A 21385-nucleotide genomic window follows, 5' to 3' on the forward strand; every position below is an offset into this window, starting at 1 on the left:
TTCGCTGGCACAGATTTATGCAGGCAAAATCAGTGGGACAGCATGTTGAGCTGCATATGCCATTTTTATGGGGGAAGGGGCAGTGTTGCTGTTGGCTACCCACTTGCTGTTCATTACCTGGCCAAACCTGGCTGCCCAATTATCCCCTCTCTGGATTGCACTGCCTGTTAATTTCCAGTTCCAGCCTAGTTTACCTGAGATGTGACCATGCCTAAACTGGATTTTTGAACTGTGAGGATAAGGAAAGTTCTTTAGCAGAGGCATAGCTATGGAAAATGGAGCCCGGTGCAAAATCTGAGTTTTCCTGCCCCCCATGTTTGTTTGTTTTTTTGTATTTTTAGTGGGTTTTTCAGTTTTTGGCCTGCAGGGTGCACAGTATTTAGGCTAGCAGCATCAAACTTTCAGGGTATCTTTAGGATATTGCTCCGGGTACGTGCCTGGGGGGCAGCAAAAATTTCAGGTTTGTTTTTTGTATTTTTTTAGTGTTTTTCAGTTTTTGGTCTGCAGGGTGCACAGTATTTAGGCTAGCAGCATCAAACTTTCAGGGTATCTTTAGGACAGCCTGGCATTGCCTGGGTACTAGGTTTGTATTTTTTTATGTTTGAATTGGGGAGGCACAGCTTAGCAGCATCATTATTGAGAGACTCTCCTGATGATACCAGCCAGGTTTGGTGAAGTTTGGTTCAGAGAGTCCAAAGTTATGGACTCTCAAAGGTGTAGCCCCCATCTCCTATTAGCTCTTATTGAAAACAATGGGGGATGGGGCACCCCCTTTGGGAGTCCATAACTTTGGACCCCCTGAACCAAACCTCACCCAACTTGGGTGGTATCATTAGGAGAGTCTCTCAAAAACTCCCTGAAATTTTGGTGCTGCTAGCTTAAAAACTGTGCACCCTGCAGACCAAAAACTGAAAAAACACTAAAAAAAATACAAAAAACAAACCTGAAATTTTGGCTGCCCCCCAGGCACGTACCCGGAGCAATGTGCACCCCCAGGCCCCCTTGTAGCTTTGCCTCTGGTCTTTAGCATATTACAGGCCCGGCTTCTATTCGAATTGCCAATCCTGGGTTGAAAAATTCTTGGAGACCTGGGGATGGAACAGTATTTTCTCCAGGGGAAAAGACTTCTGTACTCTGGAGACAAGTTGTAATTCCCTGGAAGTTGGTATCCCTGCTTCAGGATTTCTGATCTTTGCCTCCCAGTTTTCACCTTTTTTGAACCCCTTCACTTAAAAACAGTTTAACGTCATGTCTCCTTATGCAGATTTTGATCATAATTCTTTTAAAAAAAAAAAGTTCAAAAGTTCTAGCTTTGGAACAGCCATAATACCCTAAAACACAGCACATTTCTGCTTGCTCCTGGATCATTGACCTTGTTTCCCATATTTGTGTTTAGCTTTACTGAGTCGAGTGATTCGTGCTGAGCCCTACAGCATGTATGCCTGAGCCCATGTATGTAAAGCTCTTTGTTCTCATTCATAGAGTTTGAATGACAGGTCAGTCGGCACAACATTAATATACTGTTTCAGGGCAGAATAACATTTACAACCTCAAGAGAACTCATCCACTTTAAAACTTCTTCTTTTTTCTGTTGGCAGTTGGATGTTATCTTCCTTTATTGCATCTTATTCCAGTCCAGCAATTCATTTAAATGGTCAAAGGCTGTAAATCCACGGCTGTCACAGCAGACTACATAAGCCCAGAGGTGGGATCCAACCAGTTCTCACCACTTCTCTAGAAGTGGTTACTAATTTTTCCTGAGCGCCGAGAAGGGGTTACTAAAGCAACCTCCCTGCCCAATAGGGACTGGAGGTGCGTGTGTGTGGCGGCGCCACTGTTTGAATCCCACCACCATTGGAACCTGTTATTAAAATTTTTGGATCCCACCACTGCATAAGCCCCTTTCCTTTTACCCTCCAAGAGATACTGGCTATTCCCAAGATCAGCTTCTTTGTAACAGTGCTGGTGTGACAGAATGTAGGGGTTGTAGGGAAGGGCGTCAGGTCCCTGCACACCAGGGCAGAAGCCTCAGATAGTGAGTCTGCAGAAGAGGAGACTGTAGCTGGACCATCAGGGACCCACAGCATGGCAGGAGCTTCAGATATGGAGTAGAGGAGGCTGTGGCTGGGCCATCAGAGGTCCAGCCAACTCAAGCAGACTTAGAGCCTGAGCCTTCAGTAGTGGGCACAGGATCAGGGCCAGGGGCTCAGGCAACAACTGAGGAAGCAGCCCCTGGGATGGAGACTGCTACCCCAAAGCTACTGCCAGCTCCCAGCTCTGAACTTCCCCAGTACCCAGTTGTTCAGTCAAGGGACAGCCCATCAATTCTTGCACTCCCAGGGTCACCTGAACCCCAGGAACAACGGCGAAGGCAGCTGTGGAGCCACCTACAGGAGCGGAGGTGCAGTAGCAGGTTGGCAACGTTACAGCAAGCAAGGAGAAACAGGAAGTCCTTGCAGGAGCCAGGCTACAGGAGCGCAGTTGGGGGAGGTTGGCAATTACAGTGTTTCCCTGAATATAAGACAGTGTCTTATATTAATTTTTGCTCCCAAAGATGCGCTATGTCTTATTTTCAGGGGATGTCTTATATTTGGGGAAACAGGGTAGTGGGAAGGCCATTCTGCATATAAGGCTGTAGGAACAGGGCTGTAGTGTGGCAGCAATGGTGTTTTGGGATGAGTGAGTATTTGCTTGTGTTGATCCTTGCCTTGGACTAAGCCCCAATAAACAACGAGGCACCGGGCTGCGGTCTTGACTTCTGCTTGGCGGGGGTCTTGGCCACGACAGTGAAGTATGGCAGAGGAGAGAACAGAGTGGGGAATCTGCCACTCCCCATTTGCAGCCATGGGGGAAGAATATTGAAATGAGACGGTCTAGGGAAAAGGTGGGCTGGATGATATGTTTCTTAAGCTGTCAGCCTGGTGATATGTTTGTTAAGCTGTCAGTGGTTTTGACATGTGATGAGATTTTGGAAAAGAAGCAGTATGCTGGAAAGGGGTTGAAATGGGGTAGGTGACAGAGTTCAGAAAGGGGAAGCTGGCACTGGCGAGCAGCGATGATGATGGGGAAGAGAATCTGGTAAGGCGAGGTGCAGAATGATGGCAAAGTGGAATTATATGACGTCTGGTAAAAATTTTTTTCCAGTTCAGCAGGTCTCAAGTTGTGCAGACTGACTTAAATGGAGTTATTTATAAGTAAGAAAGGTTCCACTCAAGGACAAAGGTGAGTTAAAACAGCGGGGTGGATCTAAACGTGCTCCAGAAGTCCTGCTCCAACACAAGGAGTCTTCCTCTCACTTAAGCTCCTCCAACAGAAGTACAACACATTGCATTCGTTCGTTCGTTCGTTCATTCAATTTACACCCCTACAGCCTCTCCTCATGGAGGACTTAAACTTGGGGAAATGTCCTTAGGCTGGAGAAAGGCTTCCAACTTTGCACTGTGGAGTGGGAAGACAGGGGTAGAGTCAGTAACAAGAAGGCCAAGCAGTTGGCAGAAAGAAAACCAGAAGAGATTCTGAACGCAAAACAAATTTCTAACAGAGCAAAATCTCCAGAGCACAAGATAACCAGCCCAAACAGAAAAAGGAATGGTTTTCCTAATGAGGAAACTTACAGATAGAGAAATCTGTTTATAACTGGAGGCTCCATTTGCGCTCACGAATTATTTGTAATTCATCTGGTATGCTAATAATTTCCTCAAGTCACCTCCTATTTTTCTCCCCTCTAAAACTAACTGGGAAAAATGCATTCCAGAGAACTGAACTTTTTTTTTTGCTGTTTCCCCATTCTGCATGGTAAACGTTTCTAGAAACAAGAATTTCTAAGCAGTTTTGAAAGGGAGGGGGACTGTTTGAAGGACAAAAGTACCAATAGACATATCACACACTCAGGTGCCTGAAAACACGACATCCCAGAAAGTGACTTCCAATAATCACATGAGCTTAAGTTTCACATAGACCTCCCATGGCAAGCAGTTCAACAGAACGGAGACCATCGCTCAGAAGGCACTGTGACCCCTTCTGCTGATCAAGGGGGTCTGTAGAAAGATGTTCCTGCTGACTTTGACAGACATGCAGACTCCTCTTGATTCAGGTGCTTGGGTATCTTACAAATTACGGTTTTGCATTACCCAGTCTTGGCTAAAAGAAAGAAACACACACAGGCATTCTGGGAGATCCTGCTGCAGTCTCATAGCACATGAGGGAACAAAGAGTAATCACAGCCAGGCAGGGGGAGCCACCAACAGACTTCTCGAACAGCAGAATTCAGCAAGCACTGTTGCCTCTGCTATGATTGTAATACAGGGACATCTTCCAGCCTCTAATTATTCATTCCAGTACAGAGCAAAAAGCAGAGAAGATATTTAGGACATGGTATAGTTAAACACGAAGCAGCAATGATTACTGAAACCGCAGCAGTATTGTGAGCATAACCATTACAGTAATTGAAGTACGGCTGGAGGTTTATATGAAAAGCCCTATTTCACCCCAATATGATTAGCATTCATGAGACTGGTACACCTTCGAAGAAAAATGGTACATTAGGGTAAAATATAATATGGATCACTCATATGCAGATATACATACATAAAAGAAATGTTGATACGTGTTATAAATATGTCATGTAGACAAATACATAGAACACTGTATTCTTCTGCTATTTTAAAAAGGTGACATGTAATTTAAAATGGCCCGACGTGGGGAAGGAAAGTGACTATTTCTGTACTGATAAAATGCAAAATATATGGTACTTAAAACATAGGCAGGTTCTTCAGAGCAACACAGAGGAGACAATTACAAGGATTGCCTCTCTCCCAGACTCCAGCACTGAGAAGAATCAATTAGCCCTTGTCAGACTGTGACCTTGAAGGATATAGTCCTGAACAGAATGTGCTGAGCTACATAGAAAGGAGAGAAGGAAAATGGGATTCTGAAACCAATAAAAAAGGTCCCATTTAGAAACAACATGACAATCTCAGACTAGAAACCAGGTCAACAATACCTAGTTCTGAAGAAGTACTAGTATGAAGGTTCAAAGGCTTCCAAAGAATATATACACCAACTTTAGACAAGAGATATAATGAGATTATTGTTTATTATTAACATTCTCCCCCCCAATGACTTACACTGTATAAAACACAACAAACTTTGCCTTTTGCTGCCTGGAAGTTTTTGGCAGTTTTCCTACAGCATCTCTTCCCCCCTGCTGATTCTACAGCTATCAAAAGAGCTACAGCAGCTCACAGCTTTAAAACTGGCCACCGTAGGGCTTCTACTGGCTTATGCTCTTGGGGCAAACACAAAATCATCAGCAAAGTCTTTTTTCTCATAGATCAATACCTGTTTTCAAGGTAAATTTGCTGAACACCCCCTTTAAGTCCCCCAAGCATGAACAGGACAGAATTTAATCATTAAAAAACAAATTCTGGTAGCTACTTAAAGGCCATTTTCTTTTTCTTTTCACAAACCCACCAGAAGGGGCATACAGGTGGGCAAGTTATAAGCAGATTCTAGTTTGTTCCCATTTCAAATTATATATAAAGACTCTTGAAGAATCTCAAGAGCTTTTGAACAGCTCTTACTTTGCTATTTCCTCTCTTTTGAAGATATTCAATTTGCCAGCTGCAAAAGGTTAGTGACCATATTTTAAGAATGACAGTGATGCTACTTTTTAAAAAATGTAGGAGGAAGAAGAGACTCTTTCACTAACTGCTTTTGGGATGAAAAATAATCACAGTTACTATCGTGTGTACAAAACTAGTGAAAGAGATCACAATAAGTCATCAACCATTTCCTGATCTTTATCACACCAATCAAACTGCTTAAAGGTAGTTTACCCAACAATCAGTCCTTTACAGATATTAATTGTAGGTAAATTGTGCATAATTCAGTATTTCACAATGTATTCCAAAAGCAAATTATATCTGAGGAACTGCAAAGTTCCTTTTAAATCCCCTTTGAGTTTGACGCATATTGGAACTATTAGAATAACTGGGTTAGATCCACAGCTGCCGCAGTGACTTGGATGAAAGTGGGCGTAGCTGCGCTGTTAGCAATGGAGGTTTCTCATAGTCATTTGGCACATTGAGGCTGCATTCTTAAATGTGCTGATTAGGCAGTAAGAGCCACTGAACTAAGTGGGACTTACTTCTGAGTAAATGGGCACAGAATCATTTTGCAAGGGGCAAGTCTGCTGAATCTTGGTAACCAACGAGGAGTCCAGTCTTGCTCCGTTTACCATGTGCACAGAATAAGATCAAATATATGCTGCAGAAATAAAATTTCCATATTTTCTCCAGGAAAATGGGTGACGGCGGGCAGGGGGAACACAGCAGTCTTGTTACAACTAAGTAAACAAATCAAAGAAGTTGATTGCTTTAGCTACTGCAGAGCTCTGTTACAAATTATGGGCCTGCTTTCCAAACACACCCCCTTTGCCTATACCACAGCAGCTCTCAGACTGACAACCAGAGCTGCATTGTTTCAACATAAGCTTTTCTGCAATTGTGTTCATTTGCAACACTGGGTTTCATATTATAGTTTGCATAACACTGAAAAACAGTTCTGCACTTCGAAGAGCAAGGGATTTTGATAGTGCTTTCTTATACCTGGTAATCTACCTTGAGTTGTTTTGTTAAAGCTGCTGAGATGTTAACATTTTGTAGAACTCCTTGTTTGAGGGGTAAAAAGGAAAGGTGACTCTTTCATTCGAAGCCACCAGTCTGAGCTGATTTGTGGGATCTGGGACTGTCAGCAACTGGTGGAGATAATTTGAGTTAATTTCATGAATATTTATGTTTTTTACTGGATAATTTTTTGTTCCCTGCCCTGAGTTCTTGGGTAGGGCAGTCTATAAACCTAAATTTTAGGATTCTTCCAGTGTCCAGAGGTTAATTTATTAGAACTCAAGTTCTGAACTCTAACCAATATAGAAGCTACATTCTCCAAATAAGAATGATCCCCGATGACCCCAGAGATGTTGAGCCTGTCTGCAGTTAGTCCATGCTATGGGAAATACACTCTGCACATGCTTTGCAGCTCCTATATCATCACATATTTTATAAAGGAATTCCACTGTTGGTACATGACAAGTTCTTGCCTGATTTTAGTTCTAGATACTGGGTTTGAGAAGACTCTGGTTGAACTTAATATAGCAACTCTTATCAGCCCTGATTAGAATAGGGCAACCAACAAAAAAAGATGCATTTAGAATTACTGCCAAATCACTGCACCACAGCATTAACTTACAAGAGACAGAGAGAGAGACAGAGAGAGAGACACGGAAGGAAGGAAGGAAGGAAGGAAGGAAGGAAGGAAGGAAGGAAGGAAGGAAGGAAGGAAGGAAGGAAGGAAGGAAGGAAGGAAGGAAGGAAGGAAGGAAGGAAGGAAGGAAGGAAGGAAGGAAGGAAGGAAGGAAGGAAGGAAGGAAGGAGAAGTTGTAGTGATTTCTCAGGAATACAGAACACTCCAAGTTGGGAGACAGGTGAAGTTGAAGATCAAAATCAATGACAGGCTGGGGAAAGGGATGGAAATAAAAAGGGAATCAATGCAACCTCACAGAAAAATTATTGCTAAAATGACATGCTGCATTGTTTATGTTCAATTGCACATTAAGAATCTAGCAACCATCTTATGGCTATAACAATCCTAAACAATTTGCACACACCCCTCCAAGTTTCTTTTTCTGAGCTAGGATAAAGGGTAAGTCAGGCTAAAGTCCCTATCTGCCTAACAGACAGAGCTGAAGGTTTCTCTTCAGTGATCAGCAAAAGTTGTTAATGGTTTCAACCCAACACTACCCACATTCAACCCAACGCTATCCACATTACCCTGATCATGGAATATGGTAGCAAAGACTGCACTCTTGTGCGGAAGGGTGGGCTAGGAACTTTGACTTACCAAGTTTCGGCGAAGCTGTTTGGATATTAGTTTCTGCTTCTTCTGCCACAGAATATGTCGTGGCTCTTTTCAGCTCCGGTTCCAAGCTCAATGGAGGTAAGGAAGGTGCCAAGGAGGGTAAGAAATTAGAACCTAAAACACTATTGAGCGGCGATGACTGAGGAGCAGCCTTGGAGGGAACTAGGGACCCATCCACCTGCCCGGTAACCTCAACCTCAACTTCACTGGTAGGCACTGTTAAGTATGAAGTTTGCACCACAGACGGCACCCAGGCAGACAGTGCAGTTGGATCCACAGCAGTGATGGGATCTTGTCCGATCCTGTCGGGGTCGAGGTGGGTAGGAGAGTCATACTCAAAAATCTTGTCCACAAAGACCCACTTGAGGCCAGCAATGCAGAGGCACAGGCTGATCAGGCAAGCCAAAATGGGGACGATGCAGATTTTTTCAGAGTTCAGACAGCTTTTCAGTTGCTCTGCTTCCAGGCAGACACAGCAAGTCGCAGCCAGGCCTACTATTCCTTGCACCCTCGTCTCCTCCGCTTGAGCCTCTGGTACGTCCTCCTCAGCTGGGAGCCCCTCGAGTGATGCAGTGGGGCTCAGCTGCATCGAGGGGTTGGGAAAAGCCTCCAGAGTGGCTTCCGACATATTTAATCACATATAGATATATTACAACCAAGCGCTCCTTTAGAAGGCCTTAAACTCTATCCTAGTCCATCTTTTTACCAGGCAAGCGAGCCAGAAGAGAGAAAACATTCACACAAATCTGACAGCGTCATAGTACAAGAGTCAGAAAAAAAGTCGAAGAGTCTGAACGTGATTCAAGTAAAGGAGGGAAGGAAAGAGGAAAAAACCCATCCTCTCGAACCCTTAAAAAAAAGGAGTCGCAAAATCACCTCAGAATGATTCAGCTTCTTTCCTGCTTCACTTTTTAATAATTTTGCTTATAATCCCTTCAGTGAGTCTCAAACCACTTGGATTCTTCAGGGAGGTGAAAAGATGGGACCCAGATAAAACGCAGCAACCTTATAACAAATTGTTTTAAGTGAACCAACAGCCCAGAGGAGACGGCTGGCTTCTCACCTTGATCATATGAGGCTGGTGGCTGCCTAAATGGAGGAAAAAACAGCCTTCATGCAGCAGAAGCAAAAGGAAAACCAGTAAGAAGGGTGGAAGCAGCAGCAGCAGCAGCAGTGCCGACGGCGGTGGCAGGAGCAGTGACAGTAGCAACAGCATCCTGTTGTGAAAAAGTGCCAGCAGAAAGAGGCTGAATCATTACAGGGCAGCAGGTGCCTGTTCCTGGAGCATCACTGCAAGCAACATCACTACCGGGAGATCTGAAAGGAAGGGGACGGCAACTCTCTCCTCTCAGTTCTTGCTGTCTCCTGTTTCATGGTCCCTCGTCAATACTTTAGTGCCTGCTTCCCGTCCTTCCCTTGGCTCTTCTGATGTACGGATTCCCTCCTCTCCTTCCTCTCTCTCTCCCATCCTCCACCCCACCCCACCCCACCCCTCTGCAGGGCTGGTTGGAGTGAAATCAGCACGCCCGGCAACTGCCAGCGACTTCCTAGATTATCCAATTAGAGAAATAGAGGCCATAAAATCAAAGGGAGGCATGGAGGAGCTAGTTAGACTCTCTCTCTCTTTCTCTTTCTCTCTCTGTCTCTGTCTCTCACATTCTCTTTCTTCCACTGTGTGGTCATGAAAGGATGCCAATCGATCAGAGCAATCTAACAAAGCTGCAGAGAGGATGAGGGCGGGGAGGGTTGTAGGTGGCAGCCTCGTGGGCTGGACCTGAGGCGAAGGCTGTCGGATATCCGATCCCTCCCAAGGGACACAGGCCTTTCAGCCGCAGTTTCTGACTGCCTTCTACCCACAAAGTTTGCCTTCCTACCATCCTGGAAAAACATGCCTGCATCGTAACTGCCACTGAAGAATAGCTCGTTTCCACAAAGATCCAACTTTGGACAAACTTGCATTTCAGGCATAATGTTATTCTGAGAAGCAATAATTCTAAAACCATATCACGATAATGCTGCATTTACTGTCAGTGTGCCTATATGCATGCATACACACAGAGAAACCCTCGGAGGCCACCCTTTATGCTTTGTTTTTTCTCTATGGCTATGCATATATATCTCCCAACTGAGGACATACTTCATGCAATTGACGAAGTATGCCCTGTCCACAAAAGCTCAAGCCATAATAAATCTACTCTCTTCAGAGTGTTTTTTTAATTTACTAAGGGAGTGTACATTTTAGTAGAGCACATATAACTTGTCAAATTTACAAATAAAAATTCATGTTTGGTTTCCTAGTGAAGAATGCTCAAACGTGCCTTTGGAATCAAGAAGGAATGCAACAGATTGACTAATGTCTTCCAGTTTGCAATTCAAGCTGCTGCTGGATAAGTTTGATGTTAAAACGGTAAGCAATATCACTCAAAAACTGGGTTTCTTAAACAGTAAAGCAAGCTACAAATTATAAATAGTTCAGCTATAATCCAACTGGTATGAAGAATTCCTGTACCATGGACAGAGCTTCCTTTGGAATTCTGAGGTAATTGAAGGCATCACAGAAAGGGCAGAACATACACACACAGAATCCCCTCATTTTGCCTCTGATTTTCTTGAGTTCGTGTTGCAGTTAGGAGAACTCAAGCTTTCCAGATGTTCAGGGACCACTCCCATCAGTTTCTACCAGCATGGCCAATTGGCCATGCTGACAGAGGCTGATGGGAATTGTAGTTCCTGAACATCTGGAGAGCCGCAGGTTCCCTACCCCTGGTCTAGAGATGCTGGGGTGGTGGGACCCTTTGCTGTTTTTTTTAATTGGGGGGGGGGGGGCTCCAGAAGCCCTGATCTTTATATATTGAAAATGTGCAGAGTCAATCAAAAAAATGAATTTAGAGGAATCACTTCTGCATTGGCCAAGTCCTCTAAAGCCACTTGATGTTTACTGGCAAAACACAACGCAGGCAAAACAGCAGGTTTGGGCAGTGGGCTTCATTGTCCATGGGTTCATGTGCAGCCCTTACTGTTGTTGGAAGAAAGGGACTTTACGCTGTTTCCTGCCTCATCCTACAGAGGGTTTTTTTTTACTAGCGAGCTAGTGGCTAGATAGGGACTTAGGAATTTGTCACCTTTACTCTATCATGCTGACTCCATCCCTTTGATGTAGACTGATACTCTTAGGGACCTCCTCCCTTGCTTCCGCCTTCTTCTCTGAACCTCTCCATCTTACCTTCACCATGCCTAGGGAGAGGATGTGTCTCCTACGCATCCACCTCCATCCAGCTAGATTAGACGAGATAGTGAACCTATCTCTCCACCTTTCTATCCAGAATGGAGTTCACTAATAAATACTATTTTCATTAGATTAGAAACTACAAACGACTCTGACTTTCTTTTGTGTCTGAAGTTCTCTCTAGCAAGCTCAGCCACGCATGTGTGCCCAGGTGAGCTTCCCTGTGTTCAGCCTCTGTGCCGCTCTGCTACTTTTGCAAGGGAAACACACGCACCAGGTGTGGTTCTCCCAACAACTGTATGTGCAATTTGTGTAATAATAAACACAAGTCCGACCAGAGGCACCATTTGACATTCCTCAAGAGCACCCATATTTCTGGCCATTAATTTCAAGGTATAAGAAACCCCACCTCAATTGCCCTTAAAATTGCACTCCCCTGTGTCAATTTCATCTTGAATATATCTGAGTAACTTTGGATCTTTACAATGAATCCGTCCCCCCCCCCCCAATCTCTTTCACCGCCCTCCCACTTGAGCAATTGAAAATGGTACCCTGAATTTGACGATGGCAATTTATTTTCACTCCAGATAGAAATAAAGAAAGGTACCAAGACACTGAATTGCGTATCTTCCCTTGCTTTCAGAGCACTCCTATTTTTTGTTGCGTTCAGTCACACATTCAATTGCCATTTTTATTGCTCCATTCTGAATACATATTGCACAAAAGAAAAGCCTGAGCATGGCTGGGGAAATGTAAGTAACATTTGCATAAAGCGGATTTATTGGCACTGCAGGAGCTCCTTTGGAGATTTCTGCAGTCCAGCGTGTCAATATGTGGACCTGCAATGTGTTTAGGATCCCTTCATCAGCCCCTCCTTGAGACGGAGCACAGCATCAACTTCTTGGGCACTGCTGAGCCTACCAGCTTTAATCAAGAGACACTGGGGAGGAATTTGGTTAATTTCGATAATCCATTCACTCGAACAGCAGCCTCTAATAAAACCACACAATAAAATCCCTTGTGCTCAGTGCAAAATGCACCTAATCATTACAGCAACAGGAAGAAAAATTATGCAAAAGTTAGGGAAAGCAACTGAGTCAACAGGGTCAATGCATGGTAACTTTAGATGGCTTTTTAAACATATTTAATATGGCTGTCAACTCCCGCCCCCCTTGCCCAGCACACTACCTCTTAATCCTCCATCTTAAGTAGAAGAGGCACCTGAAGACCCTCTAAACCACTCTTTCCACATCTGCTCATTCACCAGGTTGGATCTCATCAGCTTTCCGACTCAGTTTCATCCAAATATTGCAGACATCCATCCTAAATAGCATTCTTTTGCATAGGATCCCAAGCAAAGTCTTTCTGAGAAGCCCTGCGCTCATTTCATCAACGGAAAAGTTGGTGGCACTCAACCCACCCTCCTCCCATGTCTGGAGATAAATGCGCTAGATGGCAAGGAAGGACAGATGACATGGCAGAAGTTAGCAAGGCAAGCAATCGCTGCCTCTTTTCCAATTTAAGCGGGTAATGTCTGGGGTAAGAGCTGGAAAATCTAATCTCCAGATCTGGTCGCAAATTATAAATGTGGCAGAAATAATTACACTTATCTCCTGAAAAGTTCAGAACTTTATAGCGTTTTCACATCACTATTGTTAGGCAGGTTTGTGATAAAAGTTCATGCCGCCGCTCCCTCAGGGCCCTGCAAAATGATCTGTGGGATTAAAAAGCAGGGATATGCAGCTGATGACACAAGCGGAGTTTTCTGCAAGATGATTCCAATCTGGAATTCAACACAAGCCCGATCTCAGGGACCCATAATTTGCAGCTCAGCCTATCTCCTCCTGCATGAGCTGTTCATTCACAGTTGCCTGTCTGATGGCTTGTGCTGCCGTAAATAAAGGGAAGGCTCTGCCAGAGCTTCTGCTGCATTGCCCTTCTGTTGGAATCTGGGAAGGAAGGAGTTAAGGAGCCTTTCCCCCCCATGTCTGCTCTTACAGAACTGAGAAGTGGACACATCAAACATCAAGCCTTGAATTCTGCATTGGACCCTCTTCAAAAATTAGATGCCATAAAAGTCCTCTAAACTGTGCTCTGTATTCTGTGCACAGAAAAATATAAACAGTGATGTAAATCTGCATATGTTGCAGTTCAGTGCTCTGTCTTACCCTGCATCTGGAGTAGGGGTCTGCAACCTGCAGCTCTCTAGATGAACATCTGGAGAGCCGCAGGTTGCAGACCCCCTGATATTCTGGAGAGACTGGAACTTAAGGGCACAGAAAGCCATGACAGAAGGGAAAGAAGGAAACAGAGGAAGTGATGAATGTAAAACCAAATGTTAGTTGGCTGGTGGGATGAACTGATGATCACGGCAGCTCTGAAAGAGGGGTATAAACCCATGAAGGGCATGAACAGCCTTGGGACTGGATGTTGTTTCAGCCACTTTCTGGTAATCAAGACACCATCAGACATGGTACTATGTGCCAAAGCTTTCTCCCACGATCATAAGAGCTAGAAACTTACTTTTTTAACACAAGTTTTGAAACATTTGAAGCTTCTGCTATATTCTTAAAGGCAAATTCAGATACCATGATTTTCTCATATGTTTTCACCATGAGCCTGTGGAAGCATTTGTCTTATCCTCTCTCTTATATTCAAAAGAGTTAAAACTAGTATGAAGGAGTAATCACAGTCAGGTAAGAAAACTATATGGACTATCTGGAGAGCTCTTTGCTCAAGATACGACAGTCAATTCACACCAAGGGGTAGTGCTTCCTCAGAATGTACACCACAGACTGCCTGTTTGGACAGAACTACCACATAAATCTCTGCACATGGAGTGCTGGCATGTCAAAGCTGTTCTAGGCTCACTGCCTTGTCCTTGACTAGTTAGCTTTCCTTGTGCAGATATCTCTTTATGTGGGTTCCTTCAAGCAAATGATCTCCCTGACTCCCACCTGAATTTGAGGATGCTACACAAACCATCAGGGTGCTGAGGCATGAGACAGGACTAGACAGGAACACTGACAAAGAGTTGGCCTTGCCAAGAGAGCAGCAGAAACAGGACAGAACTCATCTAAAAGGAAAGTAAAATCTTCAGGTTCCAATGCACAATGAGTAGAAACAAGGAATACTTCAATGGCCTGGTTGATGGATGAACCAATGAACAAGAGATGCAATGGGCCGCTTTTTCTTAGCGGAGCAGGTTCTCGAAAAGAACTTTCCACAAAACGAAGAGACAAATAAACAACTCAGATCTCTCATATGAACTGAACCAGAGGGACCTGCTAACATTATTAATATGTTATGAGAACCATTGTGTTGCTCCATCAAAAATGTTTTTTATTTGTAGACTGGGAGATGATCATCTGCCCAGAAAGAGCGGCTGAGATTTACCTTGGCCGCTGTTGTTGCCCAGGGGTGGGGCAGAGGGAGGGCAGGCTCAGTGCTGGCATCCAGCCCACCATAGGGATGTGAAGCCCAGCTGCTGGCGCTGAAGCTGAAGGATTAGGCCTGGTGGCGGTAACCTTCTTGGCGACTTCCATGTTATGTGGACTACAATTCCCATTAGCCTGTCAGCATGGCCAATTGGAGCTGATGGGAATTGTAGTCCATAATATCTGGAGTGTCAAAGGTTCGCCACCACTGGTAGGCCATGGTCTTATATGGGCAGGCTGGGTCATCCTGCGCCTCTTCTCACCCAAGTGCCGACGGTTTCTCCCGGCTCCCTCCCCCGGGTCTGAGTTTTTTGTTGGTGGCATTCTGGTTATGGTGATTGTTGCTATTTGCATTTCATTTGTCACAGCCTGGCGGGCTGCGCATGGAGACTGATTCGTTCAGGGAAGGAGGAGCCTGCGTGCCGACCCCATTTGGTGGGAACTTCTATAAGAGAGGCCAGGGTGGGGTGGGTGCAGGTGAGTGCCGCAGCCCAGAACCACATGCTGGTAGGGGCTGCTGGTGGCTCATGCTCTTGGGCAGCAAGGGGATGGCTCCCATTATCTTGCTGTTCCAGGTGTTTTCCCTCAAGCATCGAGCAGGGGAAAAGCTATTACTGAGGGGACAGGCAGACATGCTGCCCAGTGCCGGATCTCATTCCCATATGCATATGCCTCTTGCTTCCTTGCCAGCACACCAATAAAACGGCTGTGGCCAAATTTTACCCACACAATGGCATCCTTCTGCACCCTCAGACCGCTTCCTCCCCTCCTCGGGTAGCAGCTTAAACTGGGTAGTAAACCTGGATAGGATCATTTGTCATAGTAGGCTGAATGTTAATTGTGAGCCAACCTCTACTTGAGACTGAACCTTCTAATCTATGCTCAGTGCTGGTGGTGATTATTTGCATTAATATTTCCATAGGCACAGCCAGGGTGGGGCCAACGGATACAATCCACACCTGAAGATGAACAGGGCCATTGGGCCATCAGTATTGCCAACTCAGACTGGCAGTGCCTCAGGATATGTGTTGATGTGTCTTTCACATCAACTATTTCCTGATCCTTTAACTATAGATATGGGGGACTGCACCTGGGACTTTTTGCGTGCAAAGCAAATGCTCTGGCACTGAGTCATAGCCCCTCCACCTAGTGCACTAATCTGCCCCGCTTACTGGTTATGATGAAATCACGGCATTTCTGTTCATTTCTTTGAAGCCCCTCTTGGAACTATGGCAGATACAATCATAGAAGAACCAGTGTTCCAAGTGATCAGCTTGAATAGGGGCTGTTATTGTCAGCTTTGACAATCTGCTTGCATGATTTAGATCTGGAATCAGATCCCACACATGGTAATTATGGGATTATTTTCTTCTGTTCAAATTTGCTGACTGAAAAAAAATAGCACATCTAAGATAACACACCGTCCTTCCCTCTGAATCACCTCAGCAGCCCCATGCATATCTTCAGCTAACCAGGGGCAGGGATTGAGGGTCTGTATATGTGTGGAGTATCTTTCAGGCATGCTTTGCTTTTGACAAAGTTCCTCACCAGAGGCTATTGAGAAAACTCAGCAATCAAGGAATAAGAGGGGAAGTCCTCCTATGGATTAAAAACTGGTTGGAGAAACAGGAAGCAAAGGGTGGGTGTAAATGGGACGTTCTCACAATAGAGAGATGTAGGGAGTGGTGTCCCCCAAGGACAGTTTTGGGACCAATGCTCTTTAACCTATTCATAAATGACCTGGAATTAGGTGGGTAGCTGCAGGGCTAAGTTTGCAGATGATACCAAATTATGTAGGGTGGGGAGAACTGTAAAGGATTGCTAAGAGCTCCAAGTGGACCTTTATAAATTAGGTGAGTGGGCTAAGAAATGGCAAATGCAGTTCAATGTAGCAAAATATAAAGTGATGCACATAGGGGCAGAGTGCTGGACTAGATGGATTCTGCTCTGATCCAGCAGGCTCTTTCTTTTCTTATGTTCTTATGCTTGTATCCCTAGTTCTTCACCATGCCTGCTCAAAGGTGCGAGAGAACATACAGCTAAAATGGTACCTTCAGGTAGTAAACAGGACTTGGGAATCACATGAAAATGGAAACATAAATATTCATCAATTTGAAGTCTCATATGGACTTTTGGATACACTCTTGATAAATAACGTGATGAGATGTTGTGAAGTTCCATTTGGGAATCACATAAAAATGGAAATGTAAATATTTCTTGTAATCCATTTAGTAGTCTTATATGGACTTTTGGATATACATTTGACAAACAACATGATGAAAATTGTATACTGATAATGCTTATTGGCACTGGCACTTTACATATATGTTTTGCACTTGATGATTTTCATGAATGTGATATTAGAATAGGGTCAGTATTAACATAATTGTATTACTATTTATACGATGAATAATTGAAATAATAACTTTGAACAAATATATGTTTCAATCATTTATTACAATTGATATAGATATATAAGTCCAAGTTAGTGTGCCAATTCAGTTGTTCATTACCTTCAGGTAGTAGTCAGAAGCTTTTAGTTTGGTCGTGGGTTCATAACCCTATTCACACATATTGCACTATGTACTCCTGTCACACTAAAGATCTCATTGAAAAATGTGATGCTTGTTATTCTGTCATTGCAAATAAAAATCTTTATGTTATTTTGTACTTATTATTAGACTTTTAAGAACACATACTTTTATAAAAGAAGGCATGAGTCACTGTAAAGAAAAGATTCCTAGGAAAAACACTTAAAAGTGGCACATTGGCATCTTCAGGATGGTGCAGTGGGTTGAAGAAAGCTTAGCAAAAACTAACAATCGAGTAATCTCTAAAATGTCATGGCCCATTTTAAGTGGATTTAGTGTGGCACACAAACCTGGCAACTCTTCTAAAGTTTGTCTGTAACCGTGTCTGCATTTCAAAAAACAGCCAACAGGGAAACATATTCAATGTCTACCTTTTTTATGAGTAAGCATCTGGACTGGATCACATGCCAGCCTTTTAAAATAAATCCACAAAATATTTTCAAGCCTTCCTATCCATATGTGTTAAACCATTTGTACAATAAGAGGAAAAGAATGAACTCTTCCAGTTTACAAAAAACTTGCTGGCCTGGTCACCTGGTTACTGTCCACCAGTGAACAGGTTATCCTGTCCCTCCCTCATACAGCTGCCTTTAAAAAATCCCCCTGTATATTTCCATGTTTCAGTCCTTGCAGTGTTACAGATGATTTTAGATGATTTGGTTCTGAGTTGTTTTTGCTTTGCTAACGTCAATCTGGTACTGAACAGAACAAAATAGCAGAGGCGTAACTCCAAGGGGGACAGGGGCACACGCAACGCACTGGGCTTACTGCACCTGGGACGCTCTGGGTGTTCCAGAAAGGCAGGGTGTGGATGGGGGCACAGTGTGACAGGGGCGGACGACACACCAGTGCTTCGGGCAATTTCCCCCCTTGCTACACCTCTGCAAAATAGAGCAAGGGAGAGGCCATCTTGCTTGTGACATAATTCAGAAGCTGCTTCCAGAAACTGACTGAATGCAACCTCAGACCCACATATGCAGTTTAAAGCACAACTCTGTCCTTGAGTTGTACACTGTAAAACTACTGATTCACAACACTGACATTTGGTACAGCCAGCAATCTTTACCAAAAGAGGTTAAATCCATGAGATGGGTGGTACATGCATGTTATGAGAGGAAGCTGTAAAATTGGATTTTAGGATTGTGAATGTTCAGAAAGATTTTTCTTCTTAATTAGAAGAAGGGTGAAATAATAAAAAAGCAGAAAAGAGAAAAAGCTAGCTAATTAACAGCAAGTAGCTTCAAAGCTTGTGGGAGAATGAAAAGGCTGAAATTCCACAGCACTGGATATGCCAGCTTGCCTGGAGAATATTGTTACTCAATACATGCACCACGCAGGCAAGTGCTACATAAGAATTGTATCAGATTGTATTATCTGATTCAAAATACAATCAGGCTCTACTGTAAGGAAAATGGAATTGTGCATCTCTTTGCAATGACTGCTATCCATAATATTGGCAACCTGGCTTATTTTTAAAAGTCATGGTTTAAACCTTTAGGCGACTCAGATAAAAAAAAAAAAAAAAACAATGAAAAAAAAACTAGGTGTGAAATGGTTTTAAAAGGTCTAAAAGGGTTTACAATTGTTTTCACACTGTGCTGTTTTTTTGCCCCCCATTCCCAATCTGTCTTTAGACAGTTTTAGGATCTCACTTTGTTTTGGTTTTCTAACCTGACACCGATGCACCCCCAGGTTAATCCAGTTAATGGTATTTTTCCCTCCCTTTTGTTGTTGTTGTTGTTCTTGTATACTATTATACGTATTTTTACTGAGAATTAATTAAATTTTTTTAAATACTTTCTTCAGGGTAAACCTAAGCTATTGCCAAGACTTGAGCAGAAAAGTGGTTTCTTCCCAACGACACTCAAGTCTGATAAAGGAAACACAGGCTTCATTGATGCCACCCACGACTCTCATTACTGACAGCTGCTTTCCAGCTTTCCATTCAAGAGGATTGTTCTTTAGGCATACACAACCTTTCTAAACAAAAACAATTTTTAAAATTAACCCTCTTGACAGGAACATTAATCACAGTTGGCCACACAGATTTAAAATTAACACAATTAGTTTTATTCTCACCACTAAGGTTGTTAAATTTTTAAATATTCAGCTATTCCCCCTTAAATTAAACCCATCAAGTTTCCTAACAGGATTTCTCAATAGCCCAGTAAATTCTGGAGTGGAACAAAGTCCTAGGAGACAAAGGGTGCTGTGGAACACATCACATAAACCCAGGGGTCTCCAATGTGGTGCGAAGGGCACCAGGGTTCTGTTGACGTGTCTCTTGGCATCCACCCAGTGTTTTTAGAAGGGGGGGGTGTCAGGCAGGGCTGTTGTCTAGCAACACACATTACATGATTTTTTTAAATGGAAGAGGGTTTAATATTACATAAATTGGAAGTCTCAAATAAACCAAGGACACAAAAATGAGAAGTACTTTTGTTTTTTAAAAAAGCAATAACAGTAAGACAATTAAACATTCTCATAGCGTGGCAAGAAAACTTAGGTTCTTCAAGCCATCTCCGTCTAGTACTTGGATAGTGAGCCTCTTGGGGTCAGAAACTGAGACTGATGAAGTGGTTAAAAGGCAACATGAGTCCATGAAACAAGGAGGGATACAAATACAACAAAGCCTATTAACAAGCATACGCCAACCAATGGATTAGTTTAGATCAGAATTAGATAATTAGGAATCCACTCACTATCATGTTTCGTCAGCATGGCCACAATTGGCTACGTTGGTAGGGGCTGATGGGGAATTGTAGTTCCTGAACATCTGAGAGCCTGCAGGTTCCCTACCCCTGGTTTAGATGCAGCTTGACTGGATGCTGGAGAAAGTGCCTAGATTGAACCTCACAGTGCAATCTTAAGCAGTGTCACACCCTTATAAATCCATTGAAGTAAATGGACTTAGAAGGGTGTAACTAGGGGGATGTAACTGTGTTTAACACTGCGCTGTTCGGCTCTCCCTCAGAAACTCTCTTCCCCTCACACACCACAGTCTAATTAATGCTTGACTGGCAGCAAACTATAGCTTGCCATTAGGTCTGAAGAATACAGGGTTGCATTTGTCTTTAGCTGATGTTCATCAAGGACTTCTGGGCAGGCAAACTCTGGAACTGCTAAGATGAAGGTCAGCCTTTGGTGAAGTTCTAGAGCATCAACACTAAAGGTTGCTCTTGCAGCTATTAGTCTCCTGTATGTTCCCTCTTAAACCGCTACTTGACCAAAAGCACAATGTCCTTTCCCTTCACTTCCTTTTTTGCTGGCAGGGGAAAGTGTCTGAGATCCTAGATTCAAACCACGTCCCATTGACATGAGTGGCAAGACTCATTATTTTAATGGCTCTGGATTATACCTTGTGTACTAAAATATAACCGAATGTTTCAGAGTCAGCTTGAATCTAGATCTAACTGATGATGCTAAATACTTCCAAGAGTCTAGAAGGAGCTTTTAAATAATTTGCACTACCTTGCAAGAAAGGCTTCATTATATGTTTAATGTTAGCAACGTTCTGTAATGAGGCACATATTTCACATCTATTCCTCCAGTCTTTCTCTTTTAACTCATTAACCATAAAGCCATTAAGCTAATGTGTCAGTTACTTCCACCTGATCCAGATGTTCTCCATTCAGTGCTTCATTATACAGTCCGTAAAAAGTAGTTTGCGAAAGACAGATAAACTGTCGGTTTTGGATTCCGCATCAGTCACACCTGTACGCAGAGATACGTTCCGTGTTTGAATCCATGCACACCAGTGTGCAGTCAGATCCTTCTGTTTAGAAACAGCATGGCCAGAGTATGCCGCAACAACCCCCAAAATGCTGAGACGTCTTCATGCCTTGCTTATGGCAATCATAGCATCATTTCTCATTTCTTCCCCATTGCCAAGAAATGCCTGTATGGCTGTTTCCAGCGTTTCAATGAAACACATTTCAAATGATGAAAATAAAGAACAGCTTCCTTGCCTTTTCCCTCTTTTGAAGACATGTCAGTTTGATGCACAGCTATATGTTTTCTTTCAAACTTTATCGCGGATACATTCAGAATGCCGTCTGCAACATTTTCACCATATCTAACTTCTTGATATATATAAATCTAAGAGTCTGGCATAAGGGCAAATAATGTGAATAGAATCAACAGAAGAAGGGCAGCTTTCCCCCTCCCATACCCTGACACTCACATTACTCAGTGATTGGTTTATTATACCGGAG

At 43.4% G+C, this 21385-nt stretch overlaps 1 protein-coding gene across 11 annotated transcripts in view; it reads right to left on the reverse strand.

Annotated features, from left to right (window-relative positions):
* NRG1 (neuregulin 1) overlaps window positions 1-21385 on the reverse strand; it is a 438532-nt gene that overhangs the window by 141790 nt on the left and 275357 nt on the right. For 2 of the 11 annotated variants that reach the window (XM_048502952.1, XM_048502948.1), the window contains exon 1: window positions 7900-9312. The exons of 4 other annotated variants lie outside the window; for them this stretch is intronic. In XM_048502952.1, coding sequence (XP_048358909.1) covers window positions 7900-8545 — 646 coding nt within the window. In that variant the 5' untranslated portion in view covers window positions 8546-9312. Of the gene's footprint in view, window positions 1-7899; window positions 9317-21385 lie in introns of those variants that run through there. 5 more of the 11 variants (XM_048502950.1, XM_048502949.1, XM_048502947.1 and 2 more) reach the window with 4 other exon arrangements.

The sequence above is a fragment of the Sphaerodactylus townsendi genome, linkage group LG07, assembly GCF_021028975.2.
Source record: "Sphaerodactylus townsendi isolate TG3544 linkage group LG07, MPM_Stown_v2.3, whole genome shotgun sequence".
Classification (NCBI taxonomy): Eukaryota; Metazoa; Chordata; class Lepidosauria; order Squamata; family Sphaerodactylidae; genus Sphaerodactylus; species Sphaerodactylus townsendi.